General features: G+C 57.6%; 5 protein-coding genes across 5 annotated transcripts; 3 read left to right on the top strand and 2 right to left on the bottom strand.

Moving 5' to 3' along the window:
* Positions 1-380: 380 nt before the first annotated feature.
* Positions 381-722, bottom strand: G6M90_00g111030 (uncharacterized protein; the record flags this gene model as incomplete). The annotated part of the gene is made up of 1 exon (XM_066131820.1): positions 381-722. The coding sequence occupies one exon, from the start codon at positions 720-722 to the stop codon at positions 381-383; it is 342 nt and encodes a 113-aa protein (XP_065987936.1).
* Positions 723-5,981: 5,259 nt separating this feature from the next.
* G6M90_00g111020 (uncharacterized protein) lies at positions 5,982-7,715 on the top strand (the record flags this gene model as incomplete). The annotated part of the gene is made up of 3 exons (XM_014688273.1): positions 5,982-6,038; positions 6,163-6,852; positions 6,945-7,715. The coding sequence occupies 3 exons, from the start codon at positions 5,982-5,984 to the stop codon at positions 7,713-7,715; spliced, it is 1,518 nt and encodes a 505-aa protein (XP_014543759.1).
* A 1,276-nt stretch (positions 7,716-8,991) lies between these two features.
* cctO_5 (Cyclochlorotine biosynthesis protein O) lies at positions 8,992-10,172 on the bottom strand (the record flags this gene model as incomplete). Its single annotated transcript, XM_014688274.1, has 4 exons — positions 8,992-9,285; positions 9,475-9,617; positions 9,698-9,820; positions 9,899-10,172. The coding sequence occupies 4 exons, from the start codon at positions 10,170-10,172 to the stop codon at positions 8,992-8,994; spliced, it is 834 nt and encodes a 277-aa protein (XP_014543760.1).
* Positions 10,173-10,879: 707 nt separating this feature from the next.
* On the top strand, positions 10,880-11,133 carry G6M90_00g111000 (uncharacterized protein; the record flags this gene model as incomplete). The annotated part of the gene is made up of 2 exons (XM_066131819.1): positions 10,880-10,952; positions 11,012-11,133. 2 exons carry the CDS (start codon positions 10,880-10,882, stop codon positions 11,131-11,133), a joined length of 195 nt encoding a protein of 64 aa, XP_065987911.1.
* Positions 11,134-11,930: 797 nt separating this feature from the next.
* Positions 11,931-17,199, top strand: abcB_9 (ABC multidrug transporter B; the record flags this gene model as incomplete). The annotated part of the gene is made up of 15 exons (XM_014688275.1): positions 11,931-12,146; positions 12,254-12,794; positions 12,862-13,079; positions 13,163-13,442; positions 13,509-13,742; positions 13,811-14,568; positions 14,639-14,801; positions 14,862-15,203; positions 15,275-15,383; positions 15,442-15,513; positions 15,569-15,619; positions 15,676-15,740; positions 15,797-16,421; positions 16,485-16,571; positions 16,644-17,199. 15 exons carry the CDS (start codon positions 11,931-11,933, stop codon positions 17,197-17,199), a joined length of 4,317 nt encoding a protein of 1,438 aa, XP_014543761.1.
* Positions 17,200-17,828: the final 629 nt, after the last annotated feature.

Raw genomic sequence — 17,828 nt, 5'->3', positions numbered from 1 at the left:
CGCAACGATACTATCCCTTGGCCCTGCGTGACAAGGTTCCCGTGGTTGCAGGGGAACGGCACGTCAGCCGTTCACGTCTTTGGGATAAATGCAGTCTCTACAGGTGGAATATGCTGCGGTGCCGGCGTCATCCATGATGCGTGTTGATCGAGAGGGAACCGCTCTATGCTGAAAGCAGTTGCATACGCTCAACCTCGTCGTGTCGTGAAGCTCGCCATCGTCCTTCAGACCTAAGATATAAATCAGCTTAAACCAGGCGTTCGCAATAATCGTCTGTTGCGTCATGCCGGCGGGTTTTCTGAAGATATACGAGGCTGCTGGAGGTTGGAGAATCCATCTATCAGGGTCGTATCTTGGTGGCAGAGTATGGCACCCAAAGCTCATTCATTGCTCTGCGGCCTTCCAGAACCAACCCTCCGTTCGGTGCCGTCCATGTATCGCGTTGGAGCCGTAAATGAACCGTCACACCTCCCTCCGGTTGGATTGTCGGTGGCTATAGCTTTACAATTCGCTGTTTCCCCTGGTTTTGTTTCTTTGTCCGAGTCGTAGCCTTTTGCAAGAAGCTCAAGGATAGTCGGCATCCGTATCGACGTTGTTTGTTTCTCGCTGGCTTGCTCATGTAACCGGCTCTTTTCGTCGTCGTACTCGTCAGACTTTGTTCTCGTGCTTGACGATGAGGAGGTCGAGTTATTGGCCCTCACCCAAATCTCTAGGTCGTCCATGGTAGACGCTTTTCCGGAGGCTCAACTGACCCTGAAAGCTGGCCGCGTCCGAGAAGGGGGTATGCGCCTTTTGTACTCCGTATCGTCTTCGAATCACCCGTACTATGGAAAACAGTACCCACAGACGCAGCTCAAAGCATGAGTCGCGGCAAGCGGGTTCTTGCAAGCTATACAAAAGTTCCCAACCAAATCCGGGGTGTAGGTGGTACCATGTGTAGGCCATTCTGATGCAAACTGCGGAGTAACGGGTGCGGACTCGAGAAGGCTTGAGAAGGTTGCTTTTGCAAAGGTGACTCTGGGTTCGGGACTCGCCCCGAAACCCAACAGGATCGCAAAAAGCAAAAAAACACATCCCCCGCTTGGTTCTCGATGCTTCACTGTTCCATCGTGTCGCAACCCCCCACTCGTGTCGTTGCTCATTGACGGCTGTCATACGCAGAGGTACGGGGAGGCCTGATGCGAGGGTCAGAAACAACCAATTGGAAAGTTTATCTGATGTCACGAACTTGGCATCTGCCTGTTATTGGATCGCCAACAACCCCAGGGTCTCAGTGCAGCTTCTACCCCGTCCGCCCTGGGTTTGCTTGCCTTTCCGGCGTCTCCACGGGGGCGGGAGCGATAACACGCGTCTTATTCCCCTTCATCATCAACCTCCGCCGCGGCCAGATCTCGGGGCACGACCAATACCTACATGCCTTGATATCAGTACAGAGTACTACTAGTACTACACAACATACTCGGGTGCTACCCACAAGTGCGCGGATCGAGCCGTGTCCATGACAAGACGATTCATGCAAAAGCCAAACAAGGGTCAGCCGGCACGAACATGTTGGATCTGGAAATTGGTTTCCTGCAGGCCATCACGGATCTACACCCGTTTAGGCCAATCCTCCCGACCATGGGCTCGTCCAACAGGGGTCTGCTGCGCTTGCTCGACAGTTGACGCTTTGTTGTTTGGCAGCATCGACATTCCGGATGAGCGCATGGGAGGCGAAAGCGGTCAGAAGATTGTAATGTATGATGTATGCATGCCCATGAGTCTGGTGGAACAGATCGACCCATCAGCATTTCTCGTCGCGGTTCCCTGCTACCAAGACGGTACTCCGTAGACCACCCTGCTCTTGATGTCTTGCAATATCAGCGGCTTTAAGATCCTGTCATCTGGGTTTAGTGGCCGATTCATGTTGCACGACGTCCCTCGACGGGTCATGCGGCTTTTGAAGAGCAAATATAGTAACGCAAGGTATATTTGAAAAAGTGCCAAAGTGTAATGTTGAACCCCCCCTTTCTCGGTGTCGTTCTTGAAGTGACCCAGGATTCGGGCCCTTTGCGAACTGCCATTATTATTTAGAACATTTATTATACGGAGTAGAGGGTGGTACATACAAAAACCGACAAGGCAGTTCGGCCTCGTATTTCACCCGCTGTGCCGAGTATTCCGTACTGCATCTCGACTCACGCCGCCAGTCGTAATACACCGTCCAGATTTCTGCAACCTGATACCCGTCCTCTTTCCATTTTGATTTAATTTTCTCTGGTTCCGTGCTACCAGCTCTTCTGGGTATAGATTAGACCACTGTTCAACCTGGATGTTTAGCAATCAGCTCTCATGGTTTACTTGATCTTACTTACGTTGCTTCTCTTTGACCAAACGGCCCGCACATGACAAATTATACATATACGATGGCTTGATACAACTCGTGTCAGTCAGCGTGGGATGGGAGACTTTTCGGTGCCCCATTTAACATGCCAAGCGACACGTCGTTGCATTCGAAAGGGGCTCTCTGTCCCTGGAAAATGCCGCAACTCCAGCTTCTATACGTGGCCTGCGTTTGACTCTTCATGTGGTTCCGCCATCTCCAACAACGACATGATACACCGACGACTTTCAATGGCCTGTCGTTTCCCATCCTAGTCTACGACAAGCCAGATCCAACGCCCATCTTTGCTGCAGGCCATCCCCACTTGCATCAAGCTTACAAAAGAAAGAGGCTGTATTACCATCCGGCCACGAAGCACTCACATTGAGTAGCAGAGTCGTCTATCCTCAGAAAGACTCTACATAAACCCCATCTCCAGCGAGTCCATCTCTTCGCTGGACACGTCTGTCTCTGTAGCAGATGGGCTTGACGTCGGACAAGGGAGAATAACCGCTTCTTTGCGTCCCATGCGGGTGACTTTGGGCAATCAGATACCAGACTGTCTCGCCCAGTCAACCAGGCCAGGCCCTTGCATCACCTAGAGATGGCTCCCCGTCTCTTTGACGCATTCTCAAACCTGGGCCGTGGTATTGCGGCGAATAGCCGGCTTTGTATGACACCCCTTGCGTCCAACGTTGTCATACCCACTAGCATGTCATTCTCTACGCCAGGCTGTGTACTTGTATTCATCCACCAATTTTCCAGAATATGAGCGAAAGGGGGGGATGAGCTGTTCGCAACCATATCTACCCAAAGAAGATAAATACGCGTTACTGGGTTGAAAATACCATCTAGTTCTGCCGGGTGCCTGCACCACTCTTACTAGAGGCACGGCAATAAACATAGCCCAGGCACATGTGATGGCACCCAGATGGACATCTTACCGCGATATATAGCTAAAGTATAGCACGGCGGTGCTTCACATAGCAGTGTAGGCGCACCGCGTCCAACACTTACCAGCCCGCCCACAATGTAGTATATCCAAGGCTCTCTGGCAAACAAAGTCTTGAACCTAGTTCACCACCGAAACCTAATGGACGTCTTTTTCCACCAAAATAATAATAATAAATAAAAATAAATAAAAAAAGAAAGAAAGAAAAAGAAACAACAAGCGGTTCGCGGAAGGAAAACATGCGCCTCATTTCCAGCGCCACGGAGGCATCGACTTGCAAAAACAGGCACAGGAATAGGCTGTACACAGAGTATAAAAGTGGCCGCCGTCCTACGGTGCGCAGAGACTCTCATAATGCGACGAAAGGGATGCCATCAAGCCCAGGGAGACGACTATAATAAACCACGGTAGGAGTCAAGCAAAACCCGGTACGCGGGCGAAGAGCGAAGCCGTGTCTCACCGGCCAAGGCCCTCACGACTCACGAGCGCCCATCTCGTCCCGTGCCACGCATGACGCGTAGTCTCAGTGGGCGATGAGGCGTTCCTTTTTGTCGCGCCGCCCTTTATTCGACTCATCATATTCATTCAGGTCTTGCTTGCAAAACCGGACGGGCAAGCCAACTAGACGTGTTTTTCGAACCAGCTGGGTGGTTGGGTCCCCCGGCAGCGCTCTCCTTCCAGACGGTTACAGCGGAGCGGAATTGGGAAATATTTAGCGACGGTCACGGGCTTCGGTGCAACGGGGGGGTGTCTCGGGTCTTGTCCTCGCTCTCCCTTCTTCTCGGCCAAATAAGATGGTTTTGCCCCGTTCTGGCGCCATTTCCTGCTCCTGCTTGTTCGACTTCATCCTATTCCTCTGAATCCCATCCATCGTCAGGACCACTCAGGATTTTTTTTTTCACGGCCTTCTTTGCGATGGCCGTCGTTGATGACCATCTCCAGTGGGGTCATTCGCGGCTTCTGGCCTTCCAGACAAGAGGAGGATTGCCTGCGCGGACTGGAGGGATCGCGCAGCTGGCTCAGAAACAGCTCAGCAGGGTGGTATTCACACTCCATGAGGGAGTCGAGGTTCCACCGCGACGAAGCAGCCCTAACCAAAGCAAGCAGGTAAAGGTACTTGGGGGGCGTTGGCTAGTGGGCAGCTATGGCGCTGTCTCGCACGCTGACTCGACACGGGATGGTCCCAAGCCCTCGACGCCTCCAAGGACAGGGGCCGCGGCGGAGGTCGGGATGGGTCATTTCTGGATGAATTGGTCCAATGGCCGCTGGTGGTCGTTGTGCGACTCCATCACTTCTCAGGAGCTTGGCCAGCCCGTCACCATGCCTTGGGTGTACCAACCGTCAGTCAGTCCGTCCTGCCCGCCGTACGGATGGGCTTGGGGCCAAAACAGCCAGTCGCAGCTAGCGACCGCCGAGTCGATGGTGTTATCGTCTTGTCTGTTGCGTGTGTGTGCGTGCGTGCGTGTGTAGATGGATGCGTCTGGCGCATGTATGTACGGTTGGTTCGCAGCGCTCGCTTTGGGCTCTCTCCCTCCGCCTTGCGTCTCGAGGAGTCGTCGTTGGCCTACCCCATCACTCCGCACAAAGAAGCATTATGCATGCATGGAGCGTCAACACCAACCCGGCGGGATGAGCAAGTTTGATGGGCCTTACCTTACGAAATGGCGAGACAAGAGTCTCTGCTGGTGGATGATGCCGGCGCCCCGGCGCAAAAGCTGTCATGGTGCAGCATCAGATGTCCACAACGCACCGCGGGCTTCACGGGATAAGCGCGCACAGGCTTTCCCACCCGGGACTGGTTACGCACGGCGATTCCGTAACGAGGCAAGACTTGCGCAGCTGGCGGGGGGGTTTGCCTGTGCTGCCTGGCCTGGCCATCTCGTCCCACGGCACGGGGTGCTGTGTGGCACTTGATAGCTGTTGAACCAGCACAACCGCTTGAGCCGGTACCAACGGGACGGATCCGACGACTTTGGGAACGATAAGCTCGAATTGATGCAGGGCGTGTGCTTAGCAAGGCAGTCGTCCATCTACCCCCGGGTCCCCTCTCGCCACGTCCGTTTGGTGCGTTTTTGTGTATCCGATACCCGGGCAGCAGCTGCGGCCGCCGTGTGTGCGCTTGTATCTGCAACTTTGGCAACCCCGTGATAGCATGTACCGCGTGTTCTCGGCATACTAGGCGTTTGGGCAGATCGGACAAGCAAGAATGTCGACCTGGTTGCATCAGCAGTGGACCTCTCAGCCCATTTCCCACACGGCCCTTCTTGGCCCTTTAAAAACGACGACGACTGCTGCTAACCAACTGTCCCAGACGACGGTGTGGCAATCTAGAATTACTGGGTGGTTGTGCATTTGCGTGTTGTGTCGAGCCTTTCTGCCACGATCCTCCAGGCGCCGGGCTCCTCGCGGGGAGAAGAGGGCAAAAAAGCAATTAATCGATCTGCGTTTCCGTTTTGAGTACCCAGTCGTCCTATCCCATCAATCACATCGTCCCAAGTGTAAAGTCCGCCGCAGGTCAGTGGGATGTTGTGCGTTCTCCCCCCCATTCCAACCGCGACGCTACGCCGTCGAGTGAACTTGGTTCGAGTTTTTGACACGGATGGGCCATAGAGAATCATGCAAAAAGCCCGCATTGTCACTTGCAGGTAGATCAAGCGAACAAATGCAATGCCAGTCATAGGTTCATACCGCGGCTGCGACTCGTGTCGTAAATGGAAGAAGAAGGTACCAGACCAGATTGACAACACCAAGCACCACCGCCGGCCCCCATCCCCATCTCCATCCCCATCCCCCTCGCCCTCGCCCTCGCCTCTGCCACGACTGACATGCGTCCTTCACGTCTATCTAGTGCGATAGCACGCAGCCCGGCCAGCCGTGCTCGCGCTGCCGGACAAGGAACATTGCCTGCGTCGGCGTCGGCCAGCAGCGCTTCAAGTTTATAAACCAGTCCTCGTCCTCGTCCTCGTCCTCGTCGGCCTCGTCGGGTGGTGCTGCCGCTGCCGCTGCCCACAGCCAAAAGGTCGTCAGCCGCTTCGTCGAGCACGCGACGCCCCTGGCCACGGGCAGCCCCAAGTCGCCGCTGCGCAACGGCAACGACCGCGTCGCCGACACACTCGTCTACTTCCTGGCCTCGACGCACCAGGGCTACAACCTCAAGCCCTTCCGCCTGTCCGTGTTTGGGGAGCTGCCGCGCCGCATCGGCTACTCGCCCGCCCTCGACGCCTCCCTCGCCGCCTTCACCAGTCTCCTCGAGACGCGGCAGTCGCCCTCGGAGCAGCTGAACCCCAGGTCGCTGCAGCTGTACGCGTCCGGCCTCAAGGCGCTCGAGACGTCGATTGCCAACCCGTCGTCGAGATACCGCTCCGACACCCTGTGCGCGGCCTACATACTGTCCGAGTGCCACATATGGCAGGGACGAAATGCTAAGCTCTCCCGTGGACATGCCGAGGGCCTGGTGTACCTAATAAATAATATAGCATGTCAGGATTTAAAAGATTTATTTCTCCGCGGCATATGCTACGCGATAACGGCCAACTTGGTAGGTCCTCGACGAGCGAACAAACGGACCACGAACCCGTACACACACACAGAGAGAGAGAGGTACATGAGGCTAACCGGTCTGCGCTCTAGCTACAAGACAGCGTCTTCAACCCAAACGTCAAGCTCAACCCGTGGATCCAGGAGCTATACGACATGCCCGAGCAGCCACTGCGGCCGCTGCTGGACATCCAGGCCATGTCCCGCCTGCCCACCTGCGAGCTGCGCGTCTTCGCCATGCTCCCCGACCTCATCAGGCACCCCAGCGAGAACAAGGAGCAGATCCACTGGATCTACAGCTACATCCTGGACCAGTACCTACAGGTCAAGGTCTTCATCAGCGCCAACCGGGAGACGTCGTGCTGGAACGCCTACGACGGCATCATATGCAACGAGCGGCACGGGCTCTTCATCGCCATTGGCATCACGCTCAACGCGCTGCTGCGCGCCTTCAACCCCAGCAACATACTGCTCGTCAGCCAGCGGTCCATATTCTGCGCCGACGCCATCATCCTCGCCGAGAGGGCCAAGCAGGAGCGCCCGCTGGCCGCCCACCACGTGCCCCAGGCCATCGTGGCCGCGTGGTGCGTCACCGACGACGAGGGGACCAAGGAGACGCTCCGGCAGCTGATTGAGGACTACCGCTCCACGTTTGCCATGGCCAAGCTCGTGCAGCACCTCTCGTGCTGGCCCGAGGCCCCGGCCAAGCTGCGCGAGATTCCGTGGCTCACGCTGCCGAAGAAGACGGAGGCGGCAGCGGCAGCGGCAGAAGCGGCGGCAGAAGCGGACGCCCAGTCGGTTGACACGGACGACGGGACGGAAATCATCGACAGGGAGACGCACGAGTTTTGCTGCATTCTATAGCCTTTGGTTGGCGGCGACGGGCTCGCGTGCAGGTTGTTCGAGACAAAAGCAGGCACACACGGTACCATTGTACTTGTCTAATCAGAGACGAGGGGGGCGCCCCAAAGGGGGGAGGGGACGGATGGGGAGGGGAGGAGAGAATGGCCAAGGAAAAAAAGCCTGGCCATGGCTTTTTGTGTAGTCAAAGCTGCCGAGAGCGGCACACTTGGACCCAGGAAGCATAACGACTTGGGTTCGCATGCTTGAAGCGTCTGGCAGGAGGACGCGGGCTGGGCCACCGGACGTTTCACAACGGCGGGCGCAGCGCATGACAAATACACGGCGTCGGTGCGATGTCCATGGCGACGGGGCCATACTTACATACCCTTGATTAGATGAAAAGATACCTCTTGCCAACAACATCGTATCATTGTGCGTGTCTGTGCCGAGGAGGATGCTTTCGCAGATCCTTCCGTTCCACGCTGGGTCAACATGATGATCCTTGGGTGAAGCGACGGGTAAAAATTGTCAGATATCATATGGTCTAGAACGGAGAGGGGGTGGGTTTTATATAGAATTTAAAAAAAAAAAAAAAACGCTGGCTCGACTGCCGAGCCAGCAGTGACATGCGGTAAATAACTAGTACTACTACATACAATATCCTACAAAAGGGCAAGCAATCAAGAGGTTGATCCCATGTCGATCCCGTAAAGGATCCGGCCCACTTGGGGGACTTTTGCAGCGCCCCGACGAAAAAAAAAAAAAAAAACAAGAGAGAGACGTGGAGAGACTAGATACTGTTGGGCCGGTCGATGCTGTTGCTGCAGACCATGATGGCTGTCTGTCATTTGATACCAGTCCTACACAACCAACCAACTCGCAACTCGCAACTCGCCCTTGTTGTTGTTGTTGATGTCCAATTGCCTCTTCTGCGACGATGCCAACATGAGAAGACGCTTCCAAGAGGGCGTGGGAGGAGACGGTGCTCGGTGCTCCCGGTGCATAACTCGGCCCCCAAACCCTCGACCCCCCCCTTTCACCCCGGCCAACTGACCAGGACCACGTAGCCCAAGCCGACCAGACAGCTTCCTGGCCGGGAATGTGGTCTGGTCTCAACTTGTTTTTTGTTCTGAAACCCACGTGGGACCAGGAGTCAGCTAGTACTCCGTAAAAAGGAGAAGTACATAGTACCAGTCGTCCCTCGGCAGCTGCCGCCCCGACAAAGACACGGCAACCGGAAAACATGCATGACAGGTCGTTGAAATCGTGACCACTGCCCTGTTTTTCTTTTCCCCATTCACGTCTCCAGCTCGACGCCGTTGCGCTGCACGTAGTCGACGAGCGGGCCAAAGGCGCGGCACTTGTGGTGGATGTTGAAGTCGGCCCTGACGCCGAGCGGGCTCGCCTCGTCGTGGAGGAACAGCACGGGCGTGATGTCACCGGTGCACATGAGCGAGAGCCGGAGGGCCTCGATGCAGTGGTCGACGTGGGTGCGACCCGTCGCGGCGTCCTGCAGCATGGACGGGTAGAGGTCCTCGCCCCAGGATGGGTCGAACCTGTCGAGCGGCCACGAGTACTGGCGCAGCACGTTCTGGTCGCGAGTGAGGGAGTCAGCGCAAGTCGTGGTTGCCGTTGGGTTGAATATATGTATGTATGCATGTAGTCTGGCGTGGCAGTGGCAGTGGCAGTGCACACGGCGCAGATCACGGTACACCCAGGAGGAGGAGGAGGAGGAGGAGGAGGAGACCACATGTGCAGTATCAAATCAAGTTGGACGTACCAGGCAGTGTAGTTGGTGGAAAACCTCAATCGTAGCCCCAAACTGCGGATGGGCAGGGTCGCTGCCCTTGACTTGGGCGTGTCTGCCGGCGTGAGTCTGGTTCAACGCCGCCACGCCTGCGGCGTCGACGCGGATGAGATGGTCTGGGGGAGGGTCAGCGGGACGGGGTGCATCGTTTGGTTGCTTTTTTGCCTCTTGGTCGAGACACGGGAGGTTTGCTCACAGTGCCAGAGGTCGTTCCAGGCGCGCTCGCGCTCGAGCGTCGGCGGGCCGCGATACTTGGTCGACGAGTTGAACTCGTTGGCAAAGTTGCCCTCCCAGAACTCGACGGCCTCCCACATGGGCGCTGCAAAGGGCCAGACGGCGACCGTTAGCGACGGGCGGGTTCAGACGGGCCGTACATGTAGAATCGTGTTCAACCCACAGTATGGTGAGACCTTCTGGGCGCATTCCAGGTGCGAGGGGGACGGCCGCCGGCGAGCTGCCACCGACAAGAGGCATATCGACGTCAGGAGCAGGACGAGGTTGCCGAGAAGGGCCAGCGTTGCCTGTCTCCGCGTCCAGATCGGCCGCCTGCGAGAGGGCGAGCTGGTGTCTTCCGTCGCCGTGTTGATGATGTTGTTGTTGCTGTCGTCGTCGGCCGGGTCGAACTTGTCCGTCGCCTCCAGGCGCTCGTACCGAATTGATGCCATGTCCATGGTCGGTAGGGGATGATTTTTTTTATTCTTTTTTTTTTTTTTTTGGCGTCCAGGAGGAGGACGACAAGTCTTGTTTCAACATCAAGTCGTGGGATGATGAGAGGGGCGCCCCCCCCCCATCCCCCCTGGCCGCGGCGGTCCGGAACAGCTGGCGAAATTGATAGCTTCGTCGTGGCGGGCTCAAGACTCGGGCGGGCTAAACGATAGCGTCATTTGGTGGTAGGCCTCGAGCCTGTCGATTTCTTTGCCACTGGGAAGGACAACGGCGTAACCGGAGTCTGCCAAACTTTTCGCAAGTGGATGCAAATTAGACCCCCCCCCCCCAAAGACCCAAGACCTTCCAAGACCTCCGAGACCCCCCTATACTCCATAGTTTTAGATCCCAAATCCCTCGCCAACATTGAAAAGCTCACAAATGGGCAGAAATGGTGTGGCTGAGTGGGGCCTTCCAGACTTGAAGTAGTCGGTGCGTCGTCTGTCGTACCGACGTCAACTGGTACGATGGATGCCATGCTGCTCGAGTGTGGTCGCTCACAATAATATAAGAGAAGCCCGTCCTCTGGCCTTGATCTCCAAGCCCATCATTCAGCCTCCTCCGTCTCCCACATTGCTTTCTTTTTCCTCCCCGTATCCTCGGCCTCGTTCTACACCGTCAGAAACAGACCCCCCGTAGCCGACGCACGTCACGCTGCAACGTCAAAGTCACCATGCTCTTCCCGTCGACCTTTATCCCCGCTGCACTGCTCTTCCTTGGGGCCGCAGTTGTCTCTGCCCGACCTGGTATGATCTACATCCCAACCTGCTGTCGTGTCGAGTCCCTCCAACTCTAACCCGCACAGCCGCCGACGTGGCCGCCGAGAGCAGCGCCGACGACAAGACGTACGCCATCAGCGCCATTCTCCGCTACCGCCAGAAGGAGAAGAAGGACGTCGAGGACGTGGTCGTGCGCGTGGCGGAATAGTTTGGTCGCACCGGACATTGATGTCTGAGTCGACACGCCGCCGCCGCATACTTTTACACTACTACTACTACTACTAGTACATGTACATACATACATTTTGATTGACACTTGACTACATGCAGCCTCGCGCTTGATGCGATGGCCTCCTGGCGAGATTAGGACTAGCACGAGCATTTGGACGGAAATGAAGACGAGACGTCGTGGCCCACACGCTGCAGCGCTGCATCATGGCCCCCCTGTGCATTCTGTGAACATTCTCCGTACATGTGAACCCCCCCCGAGGCTCCCCGAGGCACCAAGTGACCCTGCCTCGCCGACCAGACGGTAAACCCAGTCCATGCCCTCGCGTCCTCCAGCCGCAATGCTACCTCGCAACGAGACGGCAGGCCCCAACCGGCAAGGTGCATGTCGATACCTGCCCAGGGTGGGCCCGGGGCGAGTCTGCACGAGTCTGAACGAGTCTGAACCCTCTCCATCTCCTCAATCGCCGGCATCGAGCCGTCCACCTGCCTAGTTGGGGGTGTGCGCAATCCCGCTTCCCGATCCGGGGGGAAATATCTATGTGGTTGTAGATTCCACACATGTAGTCGCCATCCCTCTCTCCGTCCCTTTGTCCTTTTGTCGGTTTTCCTCGTGCAGCATTGTGTTTGTTTGTTTGTTCGCTTGCTTGTTTTCTTTTTTTTTAATTATTACTTTTCGCCGGCTTCCCTTCCCAGCTCGCCCGGCCGCCGCCGCGACGCTGCCCCCAGCCGGCCACCAGCAGCAGCACCACCGACCACCAAGCACATGAATGCAGGATGGACCTCGTGTCGAGGGCCATGGGCGCCGACGGCGACGACGACTCGTTTGGGCCGCAGCTGGGGTCGCACTTTGACTTCACGCTGCTGTTCGAGCACGCGGTGCTGACGATCCTGCCGACGAGCCTGTGCATCGTCGCGTCGCCGTTTTACATTGTGCGCTACGCCAAATCGCCCGTCTGCGTGGCGAGCAGTCTGCTGCTATGGGCCAAGCTTGTAAGTGGACTTGACCTTGACATGGCGGACAGGGACGGTGGCGCACCCTTCCAGCGCCCAACCGGCCGGGCCAAGATGCTCTAGCTCACAAGATTGAACCACATCAGGCAGTGCTGGCCGTGCTCCTGGGCGTCGAAATCGCCAGCCTCGGGCTCTGGAGCCGCCTCCCGGCCGTCCGGTCCGACGCCTCGCTCGCGGCGCTGTCCCTCGTGTGCGTGGGCACGCTGTGCATCGTGGCGGCCGTCGGCCTCGAGCACCGGCACTCGTTCCGCTCGTCGGCCCTCATCAGCCTGTACCTCAGCCTGACGGCGCTGCTCGACGCCGTCAAGGCCCGGTCCCTCTTCCTCCGGCCGGGCGCGCGCCTCCACGCCGTCGGGGGCCTGGCCGCCGCCGCCGCCGCCGCCAAGCTGGCCCTGGTGCTGCTGCAGGAGGTCTCCAAGCGGACGCACATCAAGGACCCGGCCCTGCGCCGCTCGCTGAGCAAGGAGGCCACGAGCGGCTTCTGGAACCGCTCGCTGTTCCTGTGGCTCAACTCGACCTTTCTGCTGGGCTTCCGCTCCGTCCTGCGCATCGACGACCTGGGCTCCCTGGGCGACGACTTCTCCGCCGACCACCTCTCCGCCCGCTTCGAGCCCGTCTGGGCGAAATGTATGCTTTCCCCCTTACCTGTGGTGTCGAACTGTGTGTGTGTGTGTGTGTGTGCTGACCTGCCCAGACAAGCATTCGTCGTACGCCTTGGCCAAGTCGGCCCTCGTGACGCTGCTCCGCCCGTTTCTCGCCGTCGTCGTCCCGCGGCTCCTTTACACGGCCTTTACCTTTAGCCAGCCGCTGCTGCTGCGGCGCATCGTCGGCTTCCTCGGCGAGGACGACCCGTCCACCAATGTCCGGAACGGCCTCATTGGCGCCACGGTGCTCATATACTTTGGACTGGCGGTACGTTTCTTGTCCCACGGGCTACCACCCGCCCGCCTGCCCGGCAACGGACATGGAGCAAGGCAACTCACGGGCAGCACTAGGTTACGAGCGCCAGCTACAATCACCTCAACAACCGGCTGGTCACGCTCCTCCGGGGCGTCCTCGTGTCCGAGATATTCAAGAAGACGCTCGCCATCGACCAGTGCAGTGCGCGGGAACTCGCCGCCGCGACGCTGATGAGCACCGACGTCGAGGGGATATCGCTCGGCCTTCGCAAATTCCACGACATCCTGGCGAGCATTGTCGAGGTCGGCCTGGGCATCTACCTCATCACGACAATCGTCGGCAAGGCGTCCTTTCTCATCGTGTTTCCGGGAATCGGTAAGCCACACGTGCTGCTGTTGACTCCTGGTGTCCCGTTACACTCCCCGACTAACAGCCGTCCAGCTTCGACAATCGCCACGTACGAGATTGGCAGGCGCATGGCTCCCGCGCGCATCGCCTGGAATAAACAAGTCCAGAACCGCGTCTCCGTCACCTCGAGCGTGCTGCAGCAAATCAAAAACATCAAAATGATCGGCCTGCGCCCCGTCGTGGCCGACCTCGTCCAAGGCCTCCGAGAGACGGAGATGCAATGCTCTAAACGGTTCCGCGTTCTGGAAGTCATCATGAGCGCCTCAGGTTCGAGCCCTTGCTCTCTCTCCCTTCTCCCCCTCAGCCTCGGCCGGCAACACTGACTCTGTACACAGTCATGCTATGCTACCAGATCACGCCAACCATCGTCATGACTGCGGCGATCCTCTGGACAACCTTCTCCAGCGGCCTCAAGGCCTCGGAGACGTTTACAGCGCTCGCCATTGTCGTCATCACGTCGCTGTCCATGGCGCGCGCCATGCTGTGCTACCCCATCTTCGTCTCGACGCTGGGCTGCTTCCAGCGCATCCAGACGTACCTCCTGCTCGAGGAGCGACAGGACCGCCGCCGCGGCATCAACGACCTCGTCCTCTCCAACGGCTACCCGTCGGAAAAGCACGCCTCGTACCACTCCATCTCGCCCGTCGACAAGCCCCCGCTGGAGCTGCGGGCGCCGCAGACATCCACGTCCGTCATGTTTGTCAACGCGTCCGTGGCGGCCGCGGCAGGCAGGGAGCCTCTCCTCAGGAGCGTCGACGTGTCCGTCTCGCGCGGCAAGCTTGCCGTGGTCCTGGGGCGCACTGGCTGCGGCAAATCCACGTTTCTGAGGGCCATCATTGGCGAGGCGAACCTCACCGACGGCCACGTCTACGTCGAGAGGCACCAAGTCGCCTACTGCGACCAGACGCCGTGGCTGAAAAACGTGCCCGTCCGGGCAAACATTACCGGCGACCACGCGTACGATAAGGACTGGTACAAGACGGTGGTCGAGGCGTGTCTGCTCGCCGACGACATGCAGCAATTCCCCAGCGGCGACCAGACGCCCTCGGGAGACAATGGCTCCAACTTGAGCGGTGGGCAGAAGCAGAGGATTGTACGTTTCCCGCCATCCATACATGCCGTGTGGCCTTTTCCCCGTCTAATAAACTGACCCCCTTGGCTAGGCTCTTGCGCGGGCCGTCTACTCGCAGGCTTCTCTGCTCGTGCTGGACAACGTGCTGAGCGCCCTGGATCGCAGCACGGCCGATGCCATCTTCGCTCGGCTCTTCGCCCCCGGCGGCCTGTTGAGGCGGCTCGGCAGCACGGTCGTCATGACGATTCACTCAGGTATTGCCCGCTCTGATCCCACGCTCACCACACTACCCCAAAGCTGACTATTTTCCCAAGCCGAGTACATCAAGTCGGCGGACCAGATGCTGGTCATTGGCGACGGGGGCTCCGTCAAGTCCCTCGCCGGGCTTGGAGACGCCGAGCAGTGCCGGGAGGACGTGACGGCGTGGCTGTCGCCCGCGCTGGGCGAAAAGGTCGACGACGAGGGCGAAGCCGCGGACGAGGCCCGCGACGCTGGCAAGCAAGACCTTGAAGGTACTAGCGCAAACGACGAGCTGTTGATTCGTCGACACGGCGATTTCCGCCTCTACTCGTTCTATCTCAAGTCGACGGCGAAATGGCTCTGGGCGATATGGCTCGTGACGGTTATTTTTGTCGCCGTCGCAGAGCGGCTGCCCGGTGAGTTTTGATTGATTTCGTACATGTGCAATGGGCGCGACGGGCGGGACTAATACGAGGCGTCTGGTTAGAAATCTTTCTCCGAATCTGGCTGGACGTGGCGCCGGAGAATAAAGTCTATCTTGTCGGATACATCCTCTTTGGATTTTCGAGCTTTACAGCCGCCGGCATAACGTTGAGGTAGAGGACTTTGGAATTGCAGCCCCGGTTCCGTATTTGACAACTAACACGGCTGCAGCTTGTACTATCTGAAAATTGTGCCGAATAGCGCCGAGAATCTACACCGTGTTCTCTTGGACAAGGTCATGGGGTGCGGAGTACAACGGAACCCTGTCTGTATCGCGGCCGCGCTGACGTCGAGCTAGATCTACATTGTCGTTTCTCTCGTCTACAAGCAACGGATCGCTGCTCAACCTGTAAGAGTGGCCGAAATTTCCCAATCGCCAGACGAATGTATTCTAATGCTGCGCAGATTCAGCCAGGACATGAGCCTCATCAGCCAAGACTTGCCGCTGGCTTTTTTTCGCCTCTTGTATTGTACGCTTTGTGCTCGTCGTCGCGTGAACAAGCATATATCTAACCTTGTCCTGCAGCCTTTTTCCTATTAATCACAGACATTGGCATCATCGCCGCCGGCGCCACGTACATTTCCGTCATCATACCCTTCATCCTCATGTGCGTCTACATCATTCAGTACTTTTACCTCCGCACCTCTCGACAGATGCGATACATTGACCTGGAGGCCAAGACGCCTCTCTACACGCAATTTTCCGAAATCAGCGCCGGCCTGATGCACATCCGGAGCTTCGGGTGGGACAGTCAGTGCCTCTCCCGCAGCCGGCAGCTGCTCGACGACTCCCAAAAGCCCTTTTACTACATGTTTTGCATCCAGCGGTGGCTCGGCCTCGTGTCGGAGCTGTGCGTGCTCGGCGTGGCCACCATCCTCGTCTCGGTCGCGCTGTGCTTCCGGGGCACGACGTCGCAGAACGCCATGGGGCTCTCGCTGCTCACCCTGATCCAGTTTGGCGACTCCATCCTGACGCTGCTCAACACGTGGATCGACACCGAGACGTCTCTCGGCGCCATTGCGCGCATCAAGTCGTTTGCCGAGACCACGCCGAGCGAGGACGTCGACGATGGCGGTGGCGGCGCCGAGCTGCCCGCCGGCTACCTGGAACAAGGGGCCATCAAGATGGTGGGCGTGACGGCCACATACAAGTAAGGACTTTATTGTTTTACGCCCATCACTCGTAGCGAGGCTAACGTGGTGCCGCTGAAAAGCTCAGACGCGTCGTCGACGGCTCTCGACAACGTGTCGCTGGACATTAAGCCCGGACAAAAGGTGGCCGTTGTCGGGCGAACGGGGAGGTATGTCCTGCGCATCAAACCATAATGTAATCGACACGTATCAAAACACAGCGAACTGACAGCCAGATGTAGCGGGAAAAGCTCCCTCCTCCTCACCATCCTCCACTTCCTCAACTACACGGGGCGCATAGAAATCGACGGCGTGGACGTGTCCCAGATCCCGCGACAGCACCTGCGGTCTCGCATCACCACCATCCCCCAAGACATGGTGGAACTTCCCGGAACGCTGCGCGACAACGTGCTCCCCGTCACCACGACCGGGACACGGCCGGCCGCAAGCCACACGCGCGACGCGGCCATCGACGAGGTCCTGGCCAGGGTGAGGCTAAAAGAGCACGTCGACGCCCACGGCGGGCTCGACGCCCCCTTGGCGGACATGGGCTTCTCCCACGGCCAGAAGCAGCTGCTCGCCATTGCGCGCGCCGTCCTGCACAAGCGCGAGGGCGGCGGGCGCATCCTGCTCGTCGACGAGGCCACGAGCGCCATGGACGCCGAGACGGCGAGGGTCATGCGGCAGGTCATGGACGACGTGTTTGCCGACTGTACCGTCATTGCTATCTCGCACCAGCCGGGAGATGTGGAGAGCGCGGATGTTGTGCTGCACGTGGAGGATGGCAAGGTCACTTGAGGCCAGGGGGGTCAAACATGTTTATGGGATCATGAGCTCACGCACGCTAGCGATGATGCAGCTTTTAATACACGCTAGCGATAATGCTGCTTTTAATACATTGACGCGCATAAATAAAGAAGATGCGTGGCGGGACATAGCGAGAGGGCCGGATCTTGACGGCAGGCCACTCTTTAGTCTTTACTATACATAGCGGAAATACCAATCCAGAGCCACATACATGATGTGTGGATGCTGTCAACTGGTCTGGTGTCTGGTACATATGTAGCGGCACGGGCGTATTCTACTTCCTAGTACCTAAATTATCTTGCTGGGCGGGTTTCGTAAACCCGAGACCGCCCAGTCTTACAAACTTGTACATTCTACTAGCCACGAGTGACGCGACCTGCTGTTTCAGCAAGTGACTGTTCTTCGCATCCTCCGCAGATGCACACACGCGGTGGTTGAAAATATCGAAATACTATATATTGCTGCGTTGAGTAGCGATACTATGCAATATGTACTTATGTATATATATATGCGTCTAACTCGTTGAAGTCGTGCATGCTCTTGCCACCCATTCATTAATGCTGTTATAAAAAGATTACGTTCTTTTAAAGACCAAAACAAAAAACACCCGCATTAGAAGT

This window comes from Metarhizium brunneum, chromosome 7 (assembly GCF_013426205.1).
Source record: "Metarhizium brunneum chromosome 7, complete sequence".
Taxonomy (NCBI): Eukaryota; Fungi; Ascomycota; class Sordariomycetes; order Hypocreales; family Clavicipitaceae; genus Metarhizium; species Metarhizium brunneum.
The sequence above is the reverse complement of the archived record's forward strand: the minus strand, read 5'-3'. Positions and strand labels throughout refer to the sequence as shown.